Here is a 19300-nt window from a genome sequence, read left to right on the forward strand (position 1 = left end):
GCTTTAAAACTATTTTACATCATATTGATTTAAAAATCACTACGAGTACAAGATGCAAGTGTTTTTATTCTTAAATTGCCTGACAAGCGCAGAATAACGCAGGTGAAAAAACCTAAGTAAAGCAGCTGTTTGCGATGTCTAACCAGTCACAACCCGAGGGTGTCTAAACTAATGTAATTTCTTATGGAAAATACCGGGAATTGAGGATAGTTCATAATGCCTAATTCAGATACAAGTAAAGGTATTTTCATGATTGTAACACTTTCTACACTGTAAAGTTACACTTCAAAATCTTCTCTAACCGTGCTTGTTTGCTTATAATTTGAGAATAGTGATTTCCTCATATTCACAGTCTACTTCCACTGTTTGAGAGTACAGTTTTTACCATTTTGACAAGAAAATGTTCATGCACCAACAGCCTTGCGTATAATGATGGCTTGTGTTTTATATTACAGTGACCTGCACAAAAACATGTGTTTCATACACATAATCCTTCCCTTTAGGGCCTTCAGGCGGGGTGGCGATGTGTGCTCTGCAGAGCAGGTCTCTGGTTTGCACATGTACTTTGATATGTTGTGTGCTTTGTGTGTAATTCTGCCATAAAACTGCTGCTCCTACTTCTTTGTTTAGAGCTCCATGGAGAACGTCGAGCAGCGACACTGCCCGCCAGTGCAGATCTCTGTAGATGAAGATGCGTGTGGCACGGTAACATCATTTGAAGGCACATCAAGTCAACCCTTCCGTGGGAGACATCTGATTGGGAGCCAGATGAGACAAGACTACACTTACAAACAAGCACACGTGCCAGACAGCCACATGACACAAGGATAGAATACTGCAGGAGACAGAGCAAGAGGACGCAGAGCTGGAGAAATGCAACAGCATATGGGCTAGAGCTAATCAGAAGCAATTTCAACAAGAAATGAACTTACGTCTCGTGGCTATACACATTTTCCGGTGCTCTTACTCCATTGCATATCATTGTAAATAAAAATAAGTTTTCTATTTTTTTTTATTTTTTGTTTTAAGTAAACGTGAATATTTGTTTCCTTGTTCAGTGATTTTTTGACCATTAATGTCAATAAATGATGTTCTTTTCAGTTAACTTGTGTCTTATGGTTGAATTTCTTGCATACATGCAAAGGCCCTTCAGATACATGAAATTCTACACAAAAAAAGACGTGGGGCTACAATATTTCATCAATTTACACGTTGGGTTGTTGGTTTGTAGAGGAACAAAACAGAAAAACTTTTCAGGAGCCGAGAAATTAAAAAAGGTCAAATTAAGCAAATTCTGAGTTCAATTCAGGGTCTAGTTAAGCGATTGAGAGATAGTTGGAATGAAAATCAGAAGACACACATGGTTCACAGGACCAGGGTTGGGAAGCCCTGATCTAAGTGGTACTCAATTCTGTCCCTTGAGATCCAGTCCAGTCCAGGTACTACCTGTACTAGGTACTGCACCCAGTCCCGGATTCCAGAATTACTGTCATTTATTAAGAACAGCTGAATAACCAGGTGGCAGTAAGCAGGTCCCTGCTGAATGAGCTCCGAGCTGATCACATTTCTCATCACAGCATGAAGAAGCCTCCTCTGAGTCTGCAGAGTTACTGTTAGGAGCTGTTGTGCAGCAGGGCCCAGATTGCTTGAACATTTGAAATAAAATTCCCAGCTGAAGATATTTCTGAAATGCAGGACTGGGTGCAGAGCTTGTGCAAGTTTCTAACACTGCAATGGCCAAGATGCACAACACTTTTCAACCCAAGGTGATATGGACGGATGAAGTCAGTTGGTCAATTCCTCGAGAGTATGTTGGCCCTTTGACTCCTGGTCTTTGCCAGCCCAGTTCTAAGTTGTTCAATTGAACCAATTAAACCTCCATCCAGACCCTAAAGTAGTTCATTATATAATTTGACCAGTTAAAGCTGGCGTGGAATGGCCCTCCAGGACTGTGACTTGACAGCCCTCCCTCTGGAAGGCCTGTGTTCACACTGAAGTACCCAGTCATGTGAAGTGATGACACATGTTACTTGTCCAACTGGTTTCTCAGGGAGGCAGTTGGCAGGATTTTCAAGCATAGAGCAATATGGTAAAGCTTATTAAAAAGCAATACATGGCAAACCAGGGGAAGCTCATGATAAATATATAGTATAACCATGGGAAAAGCAAGTTGAAAACTGCAAAATGAAACTTTTACAAGAATGACCACTTACTGCACATGGAAACCAATAACCACAGGGTGCAGACAGTCCTGTTGGTGTGTGTGCATATGCTAACAAACTGAACTGGATTCAAGGTCTGATATCCAGGACAGCGTGCAGGGCAAATGTGACTTTCTAACCTTGCTCGGGATTAGTCCATTACAAAATCAGATCCTTCATTTCAGTCTGATTGTTGAGCCTCAAAGCACTTGAAGTGTAAAAGTTAGACTTGAAACCTTCATCAGATGAGAGACTGGCTTGGACTCACAGTAACTGCCACAGACTTTGGGGTCACAAAGCAAGATATCTGAAGTGATCGGGTTGTGCAAAAAATAAAAAAAATAAATAAATAAACAATTGGAAACAAAACAATTTCAATTCCACTGACCAAAATTAGGCTGACAATTCTAACTGCTGACAAGTGCTTTACACACGACGGCAGAGTAATGAGACACTGTAATTCCCATATGTACTTTCTGTATACAAATGTAAGTCGCCCCGGGTAGGGGCGTCTGCTGAGAAATAGATAATAATAATGTTCACTATAATAATAACACACTGATGCACCGTGAAACAACACCTCTAATTCGGGATCAGGGAAGTGCAGAAGTTAGCAGAACAGGGTATGTAAATCATGAGCACAACCGGCGCTCGAAACAACATGTAGGTTCAAAGCACGCAGTTTTTAGGGCGTTTAAAACCACATTTCAAGACCTTAAAAATAAATGAATAAATAAATAAATAAATCGGCAACACCGAGCACCTACTCGTAAACGGGTACGGAACAGACTGAATCGCGGTCTGTTTAAAAACAGTTTGGTATTACTTCACAGTACGGGAAAGACTCATCGCATAGCAGTTTGATCCATTCCTGGTTTTACGATGGGTTTAATATTAAGACGCACCTGAGCGTGTTAACGAGACACACTCTGCTAATCAAGCTAGTATTATCACCTGGAATGGCTACGTACGAAGAGTTTGCTAATCATGCACTGTTTTTGTTCTCATTACTTTCTGTAATTATGTTTTTTAATGGGTACGCTTACCTTCATAGGTGACGGTGATTCTCGGTTCGGGCTTGAAAGCTAGCGTGTAATAAACAGACACGACACACAGCAACAAAGGAAAATGACAAGCAATTCCTCTGGAGGTCCTCATGTTTTTATACGCGCTGGTGTAGTCTACTGATCACACTTCCCGTCTTCAAACGGCACACATGCGGGTCTGTATTTTGTGGTTCGGTACGGTTCTGCTCTGCTCTCCACAAAGCGCTCAAATTATTTTGCAGCCACGGGAGAATATGCCGGGCAGGAAGGACTGGGAAAAAGTGCAATGCTTCTCCGCTTCAGATGTAATAAGAAGTATTGTCAATGACTGTATTTGTATTTAAAACCTGTCAAAATGCAATTGCAACAAACACATAAGTAATTGAAACTAAATGCAGATTATGCAGTTCCGTTAAAATTAGAACAGTCCTTTAAAAATAAAATGAAGACAAATAACCGGGTTTTGTGCAGGTTCCTCTATTGCTCTTCGGTCTTTTTCCATCGTTCGGTAAACAAACAAATTCTAAAAAACACCTTTTACGCGCGTTTCGTTTAAACTGGTATTTCTATGCTGATAACAAATATTTAAAAATCAAACCAAGAGAAACTCTGGACCGTGCAAGTATTATCCCATGCGCTCAGCGTTTGTGACAAGGGCGTGCATTGGTGATCAAACATATCAAAGTAAACAGCATCGCCCCGCCCTTCTTGGTCCTCCCCACAGCCCAGCTGCGGCCCCCAGGTGACTGGGTTGTGACGTCACCAGCAGGTGTGCTGTAAGTTGGAGACGATTCCGTGTACCGAGCAGTCATTTCTGTGCATCGGTCAAAAATGTTGTACGGTTTTGTTTTCTTTGTAACTTTGTGATGTGGAAGACGACAGAAATGTCACATATTTAAGATTTCTGTCATAATATGCGTGTTTTAATATATATTTTTTTTAATAGGAATTGTTTGGACAAGGATTCTGTGTTACAGATACGGTTAATAATAATAATAATAATAATAATAATAATAATAATAATAATAATAATAATAATAATAATTGTACAATTTTCAAGTGGGGAGAAATATATAGAAGCAAATCACTACCCACTGACCCAGCTTCTCAGAAAATGTTGGAAACTTTAGTAAGACAGCACATTTATTATATTTCATTTATCAAAATATTTCGTGCTTCGTATGGACCATGTACAATAAAGTGTTACTTTCACTGCAGTACAGTTGGTTTTCGTTCTTTTTAACGATTTTTATTTTGCGCAGTTTTCAGGTGTCTCTATTCAAAATTGTTTAATGAAAAGGGTCCAGTAAGTGATAATTATAATAATAAGAATAAAAGATTCGTAAATTGTGTTTTAGATGACTATATTTGGATTGCACAGAATGGAAACATCTAATGCTGTGTGTATTACAGCTGGAGAGGCTCGATCAGCCAGATACAGGAGAATGAAACTGTTTCTTAATGTGGGCACCATTTACAACTGAAACACACACACACACACACACACACACACACACACACACACACACAAAACAAGTGTGTGTGTGTGTGTGTGTGTGTATTATATATTATATATATATATATATATATATATATATATATATATATATATATATATATATATATAATAAGAGGGGCTTATAATATAAATCCCCCATAACAATTTGGCTCAAAATGTTCAAAAGTCTAATTCAGCCAATTGCACTTTATGGCAGTGAAGTGTGTGGTACCCATCACAGACCAGGACTACACAAAATAGGGCAAACACCCCAGAGAAACCCTGCATGCAGAGTTCTGTAAAAACATGAAATTACAAAGAAAAACACCAAATAAAACAAATGACAAAGAAAAACAAAAACTAATGCAAAGTGGGCCGAATTAGGCCATTGCCCATTGATTATTAACATCCAAAAAAGAGCATTAAAATATTGGGTTAATCTAAAATACAGTGACCCAAACTCGTACCACCACAAAGCCAAAAGACAAGAGCTCAGGCCAGAGAAGAGTCCCCTTAGCCAGTTGGTCCTGAAGCTCACGACACTGAGCCACGCTGACATCAGACAGCTTCAGGGCAACACTGCAAAAACAATGCCAATTAAAATACATCAAATTATAAAACACCTCAAACACTCCTCTCTGGACCATTGGGATAAAAATTCTAAAACACAAACAAGCTGGAGTGCTATCGCTCCCTAAACAGAAAATACACCCTGGGGGAATACCTGGTCAGGGTGAGAGACACAAAGCAGAGGCAGATCCTGACCAAGTACAGACTCAGTGACCACCGCCTGGCCATCGAAAGAGGCTGACACAGACAGTCCTGGCTAGCAGGGAGAACAGGCTGTGCTCTCACCGTGAGAGGGGAGAGGTCGAGACAGAGATGCACTTGTTAATATCCTGCAATAAATACAAACACATACAGGACAATACTTGTTGCAATATAGTCATGCCAATAAAGCACATTTGAATTGAATTGAGAGAGAGAGACTGAATATTTAACCTTTATTGTCTACAATCAATACCAATAAAATGCATTTACAAAGTTCATTATCGTGTAGGTGTAAAAGTTTTATTTTGAGAATGTACAGCCTTGTTTAAATCCGGACGGCTAATAAGGAAAGGGCATCTTGCAAGAAATAGCAACAACAAAAGCAATATTTCGGAGCCAAACAAAATAATGACTAGCTCTGCTATTTACGTCGTTTACAGTAGATTGCTTTTTGAAAAACGATTTGGCACCTCCTGGTGAAAGACTTGAGAACTGGAGGAAAAGATGAACTGAGGAAAAAAGTATTATTTCAGGAACAGGATAGTTTTTCTTGAATCCTCTATTATATTAGCTATGTGAATGTGAATAGTTATTGCAGCTAGCCATTATCTCCTGACATTGCTGTAAAATATGACACAGGGTTGATACGGAGACTAGGAGAATTGTACACAGAGTGGTGAGGGCATGGAATGGGTTACATACCATATGGTTGATGCTGAATCACTGGGATCGTTCTCATCTCTTGATAGCTTGGTAACATTTTATTTGTGTTTATGTTAGCTCTGAAAATCCAGCCCACTGTGTTTGAAAATCCAAAAACAGTACTGGATCTCAAATAACAAACCAGCTTCCAAGCTATAGAGCAAAGCCATGTCCTCTGTCTCTTAACCCTACGTTGAACACTGCATATCAGTAGACATAGCTACCTGCATTTGTTATTATTTTTGTCCATGTCTCTTTAATCAGTTCAGGTATTCCTGTACAAAACCTGTTTTTCTCTGTGTCGTTCTAATCTCATGTTTAACATTTGCATATATATTTTATCACACGACAATGGAATAAGTATTGTTGACCGTATATAATCTTATATAGGAGCTCATAAACCTGACTTTGTTCTAATAGATTAAATATCATTACAAAACTGGTTAATCCCTTCACTAAGAGCATTTCCCAATGCTTTATAAATACTTAATGCAGAGGTCATGCTGTGAGACCAGGGTCTACAGGAATGTATACTATTGACACATGAATAAGGCATCTGCCAAATAAAATATACAAGTAATAACATGACTCAAGTTGTTTTAACTTGAAATGAAGTACCATAGAGTTATATTTTGAGGGAAAAATTGAAAAAATAGGAGCATGCTAAAAGAGCAATGTTCTTGTTTTGACAGTGTGCTATAGGCTCAAGTAAATATATAGAATGTCGTAAAAAGCCTAGCACTCACCAGGTATCTGCTGTTATGCTTATATATTTATTATTATAACAACATTATGAAAAAACAATGAAGTGAATTTATGCATGAATTCGCTTCCTCTTTGTACCCAGAAGCTCCTCCCTGCAATCAACCCGTCGCCATGGTTTCTCCAGTAGAGGACTGTCCCGCAGCTGACTGCAATGGAGTCGTTCTGGGTGCATGTAACTACGCAGTCCCCCTAATATGGCCACCTTCCGGTTTCGACCTACCATCAAGGCAGTTCTTCTAGGGGCCAGCGTACCACTGTCCTTACACAACGCCCTTTCTGATAGGGAGGGAGATTTACAACATCGATCCTTTCTCTCTTTATCAAATTGCTGCAACAGTGTTTGCCACTTCTCCTATCTTTGTGTCATATGCAAATTTAACAAGATTGCTTACTATACCAGAATCTAAGTCATTAATGTATATTAGGAATAGCAGAGGACCTAATACTGATCCCTGTGGTACACCGCTGGTTACCACACTCCATTCTGAGGTTTTTCCTCTAATCAGTACTTTCTGTTTTCTACATATTAACCACTCCCTAATCCATGTACATGTGTTTCCTTGAATCCCAACTGCGTTCAGTTTGAGAATTAATCTTTTGTGCGGGACTTTGTCATAATCTTTCTGGAAATCTAAACAAACCATATCATATGTTTGCAATTATCCATTGTCGATGTTGCATCCTCAAAAAAATCAAGCAGGTTAGTTAGACACGATCTCCCTTTCCTAAAACCATGCTGACTGTCTCCCAGGATACTGTTACCATATAGGTAATTTTCCATTTTCTCATTACACTTTCCATAACTTTACATATAATGTGTGAGACATGCAAATAGCAATATCATAGATGAAGAGAAAAAAATAGCAAATATATTAAATGATTACTTTTCACAAGTTTTTACAAAGGAAGATACTGACAACATGCTCCACATGTCATTCAGTTCCTATCCAGTTTTAAATAACTTTAGCATAACCGAGGCAGAAGTGTTAAAGGGACTAGGAGCTCTTAAAATAAACAAATCCCCTGGGCTGGATGAGATCCTCCCAGTAGTACTCAAATAAATGAAAGAAGTTATTTACAAACCGCTAACCAAGATCATGCAACAGTCTCTTAACAGAGGGGTTGTACCAACAGACTGGAGAATTGCAAACGTAATACCGATCCACAGAAAGGGAAACAAAACCGAACCAGGTAACTACAGACCAGTAAGACTGACTTCGATTGTACTTCTTCTTTGAATGTTCTTTTGGTGTTATAATATTGGAATTGGAGCGATTTGGAATTGGTTTTAGCCTCCTTAGCCATTGTGATTATTTTAAGGCCATTCTTACCTACAATGCCACCCTTTAAGATTACACATTTTAATTGTTTTATATATTCTCTATTGGACCGCCTTATCCTACACCGAAAAAAATCCATTAAAATACCTTAACCAACTGTAGATCAGTCATTTAAGACAGGGTACATAGCGGTACTCCATTAGGAATATGATAGGGTCTGAAGAGCAGGCATTAAATATGCAGAGGTGCACTTACTATACAAACACAAATTTTAACAAACCTGCATCACTTAATGCTACATTCTAGCATCCCATTAAAGTTATCTTCTCCCACTCAGGTCTGCTGACCTGGGCGAACTGCACCAAGGAGGAATGCTTGGCTGGTTTGCTCACTGCAGAAATGCAATAAGACATTGTCTTCCAGCGCTCAAGTCTTCATTAATTCATACTGCTCATTACACTCCAGTGCATCTGGAGATGTGTCTTCTGATCCAGGAGTTACAGCTGAGCCGCTGGAGTTTGTTTGATTAGAGGCGACAAATGGCCTTCTCTCATTTGTCCTGTTCTCAAGTCTCTAAGTGGAAAGTCATGCAGTCTGCTTATTCTTTTTAAAAGCTAAGATAAAGGTAATATGTTCAATGGTTTCTCGATGTCTTCGTTGTTGAAATGTCTTTTGATTCACACAATGATATGACTGGGTGGCGTGGACTCCCTGAGCGACTGATAAAGTGTAAAGGATCTCCTTTGCTCCCATTAAGAAGAATGTGCTGCTTGTGCACATATTAGACATTAACCTTGAGGTGTCAATGACTAGTTACACCAGGTCATGTAGGCAAGGAATCAAAGAAAAAATGGGAACACTTTAAATGAAGTGTCTCAAATTACTGTGGATTTACATATTAGTTACTTAGTAAATACATGTGAACTTACCTTATTTACAATGTTATTATGCATAACTACAATGTACTTTATGTGTAAATATTTTTGCCCGATATATGTAAGTGCACAATTGTATCAGAAAAGGGTTAGGGTTAGGGTTAGGGTTATAGTGTGTCGATTTAAGTGTAAAATGCAGATGGACAGACAGACAGACACCCCCCTATGTCCCCAAAATATGACAATCTCAATAACATAAGATAAATACCATGTTAAAACTAAGGTTGATGATAGCTGAATAAGCAGTTCACCAGATATATACAAAGATGTAAGTGTAACATATAGATGGACAGGTGTACAGGCTGAGAAACTCTGCAATATATCTGATATTCTCAATCATGCTAAATAATGCTAATACCAGCTTTCATGACACGATCAGTGTGCTTTCTGATGGCAAGGTTTGGATGATAGATCAATTAGGCTTAGCAGGGTGGGGTTTAGCGACAGTCTGCTAGACTGGGTTAGCAGTGTGGGGATTAGTGACAGTCTGCTAGACTGGATTAGCACAGTGGGGATTAGTGACAGTCTGCTAGACTGGATTAGCACAGTGGGGATTAGTGACAGTCTGCTAGACTGGGTTAGCAGTGTGGGGATTAGTGACAGTCTGCTAGACTGGGTTAGCACAGTGGGGATTAGCGACAGTCTGCTAGACTGGATTAGCACAGTGGGGATTAGCGACAGTCTGCTAGACTGGATTAGCACAGTGGGGATTAGTGACAGTCTGCTAGACTGGGTTAGCACAGTGGGGTTTAGCGACAGTCTGCTAGACTGGATTAGCACAGTGGGGATTAGTGACAGTCTGCTAGACTGGGTTAGCACAGTGGGGATTAGTGACAGTCTGCTAGACTGGATTAGCACAGTGGGGTTTAGCGACAGTCTGCTAGACTGGATTAGCACAGTGGGGATTAGTGACAGTCTGCTAGACTGGGTTAGCACAGTGGGGATTAGTGACAGTCTGCTAGACTGGGTTAGCACAGTGGGGATTAGTGACAGTCTGCTAGACTGGGTTAGCACAGTGGGGATTAGCGACAGTCTGCTAGACTGGGTTAGCACAGTGGGGATTAGTGACAGTCTGCTAGACTGGATTAGCACAGTGGGGATTAGTGACAGTCTGCTAGACTGGGTTAGCACAGTGGGGATTAGTGACAGTCTGCTAGACTGGGTTAGCACAGTGGGGATTAGTGACAGTCTGCTAGACTGGGTTAGCACAGTGGGGATTAGTGACAGTCTGCTAGACTGGGTTAGCACAGTGGGGATTAGTGACAGTCTGCTAGACTGGATTAGCACAGTGGGGATTAGTGACAGTCTGCTAGACTGGATTAGCACAGTGGGGATTAGTGACAGTCTGCTAGACTGGGTTAGCACAGTGGGGATTAGTGACAGTCTGCTAGACTGGGTTAGCACAGTGGGGATTAGTGACAGTCTGCTAGACTGGGTTAGCACAGTGGGGATTAGTGACAGTCTGCTAGACTGGGTTAGCACAGTGGGGATTAGTGACAGTCTGCTAGACTGGGTTAGCACAGTGGGGATTAGTGACAGTCTGCTAGACTGGGTTAGCACAGTGGGGATTAGTGACAGTCTGCTAGACTGGGTTAGCACAGTGGGGATTAGTGACAGTCTGCTAGACTGGGTTAGCACAGTGGGGATTAGTGACAGTCTGCTAGACTGGGTTAGCACAGTGGGGATTAGTGACAGTCTGCTAGACTGGATTAGCACAGTGGGGATTAGTGACAGTCTGCTAGACTGGGTTAGCACAGTGGGGATTAGTGACAGTCTGCTAGACTGGGTTAGCACAGTGGGGATTAGTGACAGTCTGCTAGACTGGGTTAGCACAGTGGGGATTAGTGACAGTCTGCTAGACTGGGTTAGCACAGTGGGGATTAGTGACAGTCTGCTAGACTGGGTTAGCACAGTGGGGATTAGTGACAGTCTGCTAGACTGGATTAGCACAGTGGGGATTAGTGACAGTCTGCTAGACTGGGTTAGCACAGTGGGGATTAGTGACAGTCTGCTAGACTGGGTTAGCACAGTGGGGATTAGTGACAGTCTGCTAGACTGGGTTAGCACAGTGGGGATTAGTGACAGTCTGCTAGACTGGGTTAGCACAGTGGGGATTAGTGACAGTCTGCTAGACTGGGTTAGCACAGTGGGGATTAGTGACAGTCTGCTAGACTGGGTTAGCACGGTGGGGATTAGTGACAGTCTGCTAGACTGGGTTAGCACAGTGGGGATTAGTGACAGTCTGCTAGACTGGGTTAGCACAGTGGGGATTAGTGACAGTCTGCTAGACTGGATTAGCACAGTGGGGATTAGTGACAGTCTGCTAGACTGGGTTAGCACAGTGGGGATTAGCGACAGTCTGCTAGACTGGATTAGCACAGTGGGGATTAGTGACAGTCTGCTAGACTGGATTAGCACAGTGGGGATTAGTGACAGTCTGCTAGACTGGGTTAGCACAGTGGGGATTAGTGACAGTCTGCTAGACTGGATTAGCACAGTGGGGATTAGTGACAGTCTGCTAGACTGGGTTAGCACAGTGGGGATTAGTGACAGTCTGCTAGACTGGGTTAGCAGAGTGGGGATTAGTGACAGTCTGCTAGACTGGATTAGCACAGTGGGGATTAGTGACAGTCTGCTAGACTGGGTTAGCACAGTGGGGATTAGTGACAGTCTGCTAGACTGGGTTAGCACAGTGGGGATTAGTGACAGTCTGCTAGACTGGGTTAGCACAGTGGGGATTAGTGACAGTCTGCTAGACTGGGTTAGCAGGGTGGGGATTAGTGACAGTCTGCTAGACTGGGTTAGCACAGTGGGGATTAGTGACAGTCTGCTAGACTGGGTTAGCAGTGTGGGGATTAGTGACAGTCTGCTAGACTGGATTAGCACAGTGGGGATTAGTGACACCCAGTGATGGACACATTCATATCCTAATCATGCCAACCTCTCCCACTCTCTCCCTCTTTCCTCCCCTTGCCCTCTCCTTCTCCCTCTTTTTCCCCACCTCATCTCCCTCTTTCCCCCATCCCTCCCACTCTCGCTCTCCTCCCACCTCACCCTTTCCCTCTCTCTTACCCTCTCTCCCCCTCTCCATCTCCTCCCACCTTACCTTGTCCCTCTCTCTCTCTTTACAATGCTCAGCCTAAAGTAAAACACCTGCCTAAAGTAAACAGGGAGTCATTTAGTTGGGGAACCCCACATTGCTGAGAGCAGCTGGGGTGTTTGCTGTTGCACTCAGCCAGCACAGTGCTGTGGAGAGCAGCTGGGGGTGTTTGCTGTTGCACTCAGCCAGCACAGTGCTGTGGAGAGCAGCTGGGGGTGTTTGCTGTTGCATTCAGCCAGCACAGTGCTGTGGAGAGCAGCTGGGGGTGTTTGCTGTTGCACTCAGCCAGCACAGTGCTGTGGAGAGCAGCTGGGGGTGTTTGCTGTTGCACTCAGCCAGCACAGTGCTGTGGAGAGCAGCTGGGGGTGTTTGCTGTTGCACTCAGCCAGCACAGTGCTGTGGAGAGCAGCTGGGGGTGTTTGCTGTTGCACTCAGCCAGCACAGTGCTGTGGAGAGCAGCTGGGGGTGTTTGCTGTTGCACTCAGCCAGCACAGTGCTGTGGAGAGCAGCTGGGGGTGTTTGCTGTTGCACTCAGCCAGCACAGTGCTGTGGAGAGCAGCTGGGGGTGTTTGCTGTTGCACTCAGCCAGCACAGTGCTGTGGAGAGCAGCTGGGGGTGTTTGCTGTTGCACTCAGCCAGCACAGTGCTGTGGAGAGCAGCTGGGGGTGTTTGCTGTTGCACTCAGCCAGCACAGTGCTGTGGAGAGCAGCTGGGGGTGTTTGCTGTTGCACTCAGCCAGCACAGTGCTGTGGAGAGCAGCTGGGGGTGTTTGCTGTTGCACTCAGCCAGCACAGTGCTGTGGAGAGCAGCTGGGGGTGTTTGCTGTTGCACTCAGCCAGCACAGTGCTGTGGAGAGCAGCTGGGGGTGTTTGCTGTTGCACTCAGCCAGCACAGTGCTGTGGAGAGCAGCTGGGGTGTTTGCTGTTTGATATTTCTAATGATCTAGCAGCTTAGGCACTGCTTACTGGAATCTCCTGCTATACAGCTTGTGGCTCCACGTCCCACTCTTCCCGCCTCTCCTTTTATCTTCTTCTCCACCGTTGTGATGAAACCTTCAGTAATTCCTAAAGACTTTAATGAGTCAGATGTCTGGGAGGTTAAGCTGTGGTTCTTTAAGTTGAGGGTAAAGCCAGCCCTGGGAAGGATGGCTATAGTGCTGTAGGGTGGGGAGGAGAGCTCTCATTGTAATAGTAATCACCAAGAAGGAATCCTTCCAGCAAAATAGGGTTAGGGTTAGGGTTAGTTTATGGGTGTATAGTGCATATACTCTGTCAACAGGACCCTCCTTTTGGTAGAGGTAATGCTCAGCCATATGTTTTCTAGCTGTGTTTTTGCACTGTGTTTTATCTTGGCATTGTTTTGTTGCTGTATGTACCCACCCTGTGTTTACGGTCCAGTTTGTGTACATGTGCCCACGGTCTTACCATTGTGATTGTACGGTTATTTTTGGTGCGGGCACGTGGTTGCCTGTTTGATTTACCTTGCCCTACCCTGTTCCTGTGGCAGCCTAGTGGCTGCCACAGGAACTACCACTGTAAAAAGAATAAGAAATAAAACCTACACCTGTGCGACGTTGTCAAAGATAACATTCTGTGTCTGTCCTCACTGCCCAGTGAACAACCCACATCCCCTTTCACACATGGTGGCAGTGGTGGGATTCACTGGCCCTGCTGAATCGAGGCATTGTTACCAGGCAAAATGGACACAGAACCGTTTAGCGCAATAATGCACGTGTTCCAGCTGGAAGCAGAACGACAGCCAGGCGCAGCACCCAATGGAAAAACTCCTCCCTCAAACTGGAGGTTACAGCGCCCTTCTAAAATTACTGCTCACAATGACCCGGGAGCATACCTGCAATTATTTGAGGTCATGGCTACCAATGGCAACTGGCCCTGATTCCTCAACTCACAGGCAAGGCCCAGGCAGCTGCTCGAGCATTCAATGCTACTGCTGCCAGCCTGGACTGTGCAGGCGCAACTCCAGAGGGGTATCACAAGCACGTGCAGGAGCAACTCCAGAGAGGTATCGCAAGCAGAGAGATTGCTTTGCCACATCCCCTTCTGTAGCGAGTGCAATCATCTTCCAACCCATGACACATCGCCTACCGCATTAAGGCGATGACTTCTGGTATTGTGACTCCGCCCCATTTCTGGATGTCCGACTTCCAGCTGCCCCTGGAATGAAACTGCCACACCACCCAGTCCGGGGCACACTGTTCCTGATATATTGTGCCCACACAAGGGAGGGAGATTAGGGACTTGGATTCATTCGCTCTCAGTCACTCTGCAGAGTAGATTGTGGAGCAGGTAGTGGTTGACTGCTTCCATCACTACCTGCTTCAGTGACTACTCTGGGTCCGGAGCCAGTGACCTTGCACTTTGTCTATTGCCGTCCAGCTGGCTGAGGACCACCAGGCAGCTGAACCAATGGATCCATGGCTGTTTCCCAAGTCCTGGACCAACATTGCACTTACCAAACCAGCCACTACAGCCTTAGACCTTCAGGGTAGTCCACTGAGCAGGAAAACTGCACCAAAGCACAGATTTCTTCTCTCGGAAAGGCTTGAGGGTGTAGAATTTCGAATGGACCGGTGGTGCCATTCTGTGGGGGAAGGAATGTAGCAGGGGTGGCAATGTCAAAGATAACATCCTGTGTCTGTCCTCACTGTCAAGTGAACAACCCACACCCCCTTTCACAGTGCCATATTCCCAAAGTGTTTGCTCCTGTCTAAAACACCTGTTAATTTCACAAAACTAGAAACAAACAATTAAGTCATGCAATCTACGTTCTCGCAGCAACTCAAGATGCTTTGTGTTTCATTTTGTAACATAAACATTTTTTTTCTTCTTTAAATTGTTTTATTTAAGAACAGAGGAAACACTATGGCCCATAGTGTTAAAAAAAACTAAAAACCTAACCCATGTTTCCTCTAACATGTGCTGTGTTTCTTTCAAACCTGAGCTTGGAAATCTGGACAACAGGCGAGGTTTACGGACTTACTTCCAACCACTTTCCCATGTAATTGACGACTGAGTGATCGCTACTTTAAATCTGCTTTCTGTTGTCCATGCAACCCTCGTAAATCATGTAAATCACAGCAAAGTCTCAGAGCACATTACTGCAGTGTTCAGGGACACCCTCAGGATAGTCTTCAAGAAGGGATCCACTCTCATCTCCTAATAGGGTTTGTGCATACTGAGCCCGTCCTGTTGCTCAAAAAGCAGCAGACTGTGTTTGGTGAATACTTACTGAATATAGATCTGATATGCAGCAGCCCTTTTATCTTTCATGTCTGTGATAGCACTGTGACACATTACACTACATAGCATTATCATTGTACTACTAGCATCATCCTACACAGAACCCTACTACATAGCATTATCATTGTACTACATAGCATCATCCTACACAGAACCCAACTACATAGCATTATCATTGTACTACTAGCATCATCCTACACAGAACCCTACTACATAGCATTATCATTGTACTACATAGTATCATCCTACACAGAACCCAACTACATAGCATTATCATTGTACTACATAGCATTATCATTGTACTACTAGCATCATCCTACACAGAACCCAACTACATAGCATTATCATTGTACTACATAGTATCATCCTACACAGAACCCAACTACATAGCATTATCATTGTACTACTAGCATCATCCTACACAGAACCCAACTACATAGCATTATCATTGTACTACTAGCATCATCCTACACAGAACCCTACTACATAGCATTATCATTGTACTACATAGCATCATCCTACACAGAACCCAACTACATAGCATTATCATTGTACTACTAGCATCATCCTACACAGAACCCTACTACATAGCATTATCATTGTACTACTAGCATCATCCTACACAGAACCCAACTACATAGCATTATCATTGTACTACTAGCATCATCCTACACAGAACCCTACTACATAGCATTATCATTGTACTACTAGCATCATCCTACACAGAACCCTACTACATAGCATTATCATTGTACTACATAGCATCATCCTACACAGAACCCTACTACATAGCATTATCATTGTACTACATAGCATCATCCTACACAGAACCCAACTACATAGCATTATCATTGTACTACTAGCATCATCCTACACAGAACCCAACTACATAGCATTATCATTGTACTACATAGCATCATCCTACACAGAACCCTACTACATAGCATTATCATTGTACTACTAGCATCATCCTACACAGAACCCTACTACATAGCATTATCCTACATAGCATCATACACAGAACCCTACTACATAGCATTATCATTGTACTACATAGCATCATCCTACACAGAACCCTACTACATAGCATTATCATTGTACTACATAGCATCATCCTACACAGAACCCAACTACATAGCATTATCATTGTACTACATAGCATCATCCTACACAGAACCCTACTACATAGCATTATCATTGTACTACTAACATCATCCTACACAGAACCCAACTACATAGCATTATCATTGTACTACTAGCATCATCCTACACAGAACCCATCCTACACACTACATAGCATTATCATTGTACTACATAGCATCATCCTACACAGAACCCTACTACATAGCATTATCATTATCATTGTACTACATAGTATCATCCTACACAGAACCCTACTACATAGCATTATCATTGTACTACATAGCATCATCCTACACAGAACCCAACTACATAGCATTATCATTGTACTACATAGCATCATCCTACACAGAACCCTACTACATAGCATTATCATTGTACTACTAGCATCATCCTACACAGAACCCTACTACATAGCATTATCATTGTACTACATAGCATCATCCTACACAGAACCCTACTACATAGCATTATCATTGTACTACATAGCATCATCCTACACAGAACCCTACTACATAGCATTATCATTGTACTACATAGCATCATCCTACACAGAACCCTAGCATTATCATTGTACTACATAGCATCATCCTACACAGAACCCTACTACATAGCATTATCATTGTACTACATAGCATCATCCTACACAGAACCCAACTACATAGCATTATCATTGTACTACATAGCATCATCCTACACAGAACCCAACTACATAGCATTATCATTGTACTACATAGCATCATCCTACACAGAACCCAACTACATAGCATTATCATTGTACTACATAGCATCATCCTACACAGAACCCAACTACATAGCATTATCATTGTACTACATAGCATCATCCTACACAGAACCCTACTACATAGCATTATCATTGTACTACATAGCATCATCCTACACAGAACCCTACTACATAGCATTATCATTGTACTACATAGCATCATCCTACACAGAACCCTACTACATAGCATTATCATTGTACTACATAGCATCATCCTACACAGAACCCAACTACATAGCATTATCATTGTACTACTAGCATCATCCTACACAGAACCCAACTACATAGCATTATCATTGTACTACATAGCATCATCCTACACAGAACCCTACTACATAGCATTATCATTGTACTACATAGCATCATCCTACACAGAACCCAACTACATAGCATTATCATTGTACTACATAGCATCATCCTACACAGAACCCAACTACATAGCATTATCATTGTACTACATAGCATCATCCTACACAGAACCCAACTACATAGCATTATCATTGTACTACATAGCATCATCCTACACAGAACCCAACTACATAGCATTATCATTGTACTACATAGCATCATCCTACACAGAACCCAACTACATAGCATTATCATTGTACTACATAGCATCATCCTACACAGAACCCTACTACATAGCATTATCATTGTACTACATCATCCTACACAGAACCCAACTACATAGCATTATCATTGTACTACTAGCATCATCCTACACAGAACCCAACTACATAGCATTATCATTGTACTACTAGCATCATCCTACACAGAACCCAACTACATAGCATTATCATTGTACTACATAGCATCATCCTACACAGAACCCAACTACATAGCATTATCATTGTACTACATAGCATCATCCTACACAGAACCCAACTACATAGCATTATCATTGTACTACATAGCATCATCCTACACAGAACCCAACTACATAGCATTATCATTGTACTACTAGCATCATCCACAGAACCCAACTACATAGCATTATCATTGTACTACATAGCATCATCCTACACAGAACCCAACTACATAGCATTATCATTGTACTACATAGCATCATCCTACACAGAACCCAACTACATAGCATTATCATTGTACTACTAGCATCATCCTACACAGAACCCTACTACATAGCATTATCATTGTACTACATAGCATCATCCTACACAGAACCCTACTACATAGCATTATCATTGTACTACTAGCATCATCTACACAGAACCCTACTACATAGCATTATCATTGTACTACTAGCATCATCCTACACAGAACCCAACTACATAGCATTATCATTGTACTACATAGCATCATCCTACACAGAACCCAACTACATAGCATTATCATTGTACTACATAGCATCATCCTACACAGAACCCAACTACATAGCATTATCATTGTACTACATAGCATCATCCTACACAGAACCCTACTACATAGCATTATCATTGTACTACATAGCATCATCCTACACAGAACCCAACTACATAGCATTATCATTGTACTACATAGCATCATCCTACACAGAACCCAACTACATAGCATTATCATTGTACTACATAGCATCATCCTACACAGAACCCAACTACATAGCATTATCATTGTACTACTAGCATCATCCTACACAGAACCCATCACTACATAGCATTATCATTGTACTACATAGCATCATCCTACACAGAACCCTACTACATAGCATTATCATTGTACTACATAGCATCATCCTACACAGAACCCTACTACATAGCATTATCATTGTACTACATAGCATCATCCTACACAGAACCCAACTACATAGCATTATCATTGTAC

At 42.2% G+C, this 19300-nt stretch overlaps 1 protein-coding gene across 1 annotated transcript in view; it reads right to left on the reverse strand.

The window, feature by feature from the left end:
- Positions 1 to 3917, reverse strand: part of LOC121329033 (semaphorin-4F-like) — a 32370-nt gene extending 28453 nt beyond the window's left edge. Inside the window, exon 1 of the mRNA XM_041274317.1 lies at positions 3248 to 3917. Coding sequence (XP_041130251.1) covers positions 3248 to 3359 — 112 coding nt within the window. The 5' untranslated portion in view covers positions 3360 to 3917. The remainder of the gene's footprint in view (positions 1 to 3247) is intronic.
- Positions 3918 to 19300: the final 15383 nt, after the last annotated feature.

This window comes from Polyodon spathula, chromosome 1 (genome assembly GCF_017654505.1).
Source record: "Polyodon spathula isolate WHYD16114869_AA chromosome 1, ASM1765450v1, whole genome shotgun sequence".
NCBI classification, from domain to species: domain Eukaryota; kingdom Metazoa; phylum Chordata; class Actinopteri; order Acipenseriformes; family Polyodontidae; genus Polyodon; species Polyodon spathula.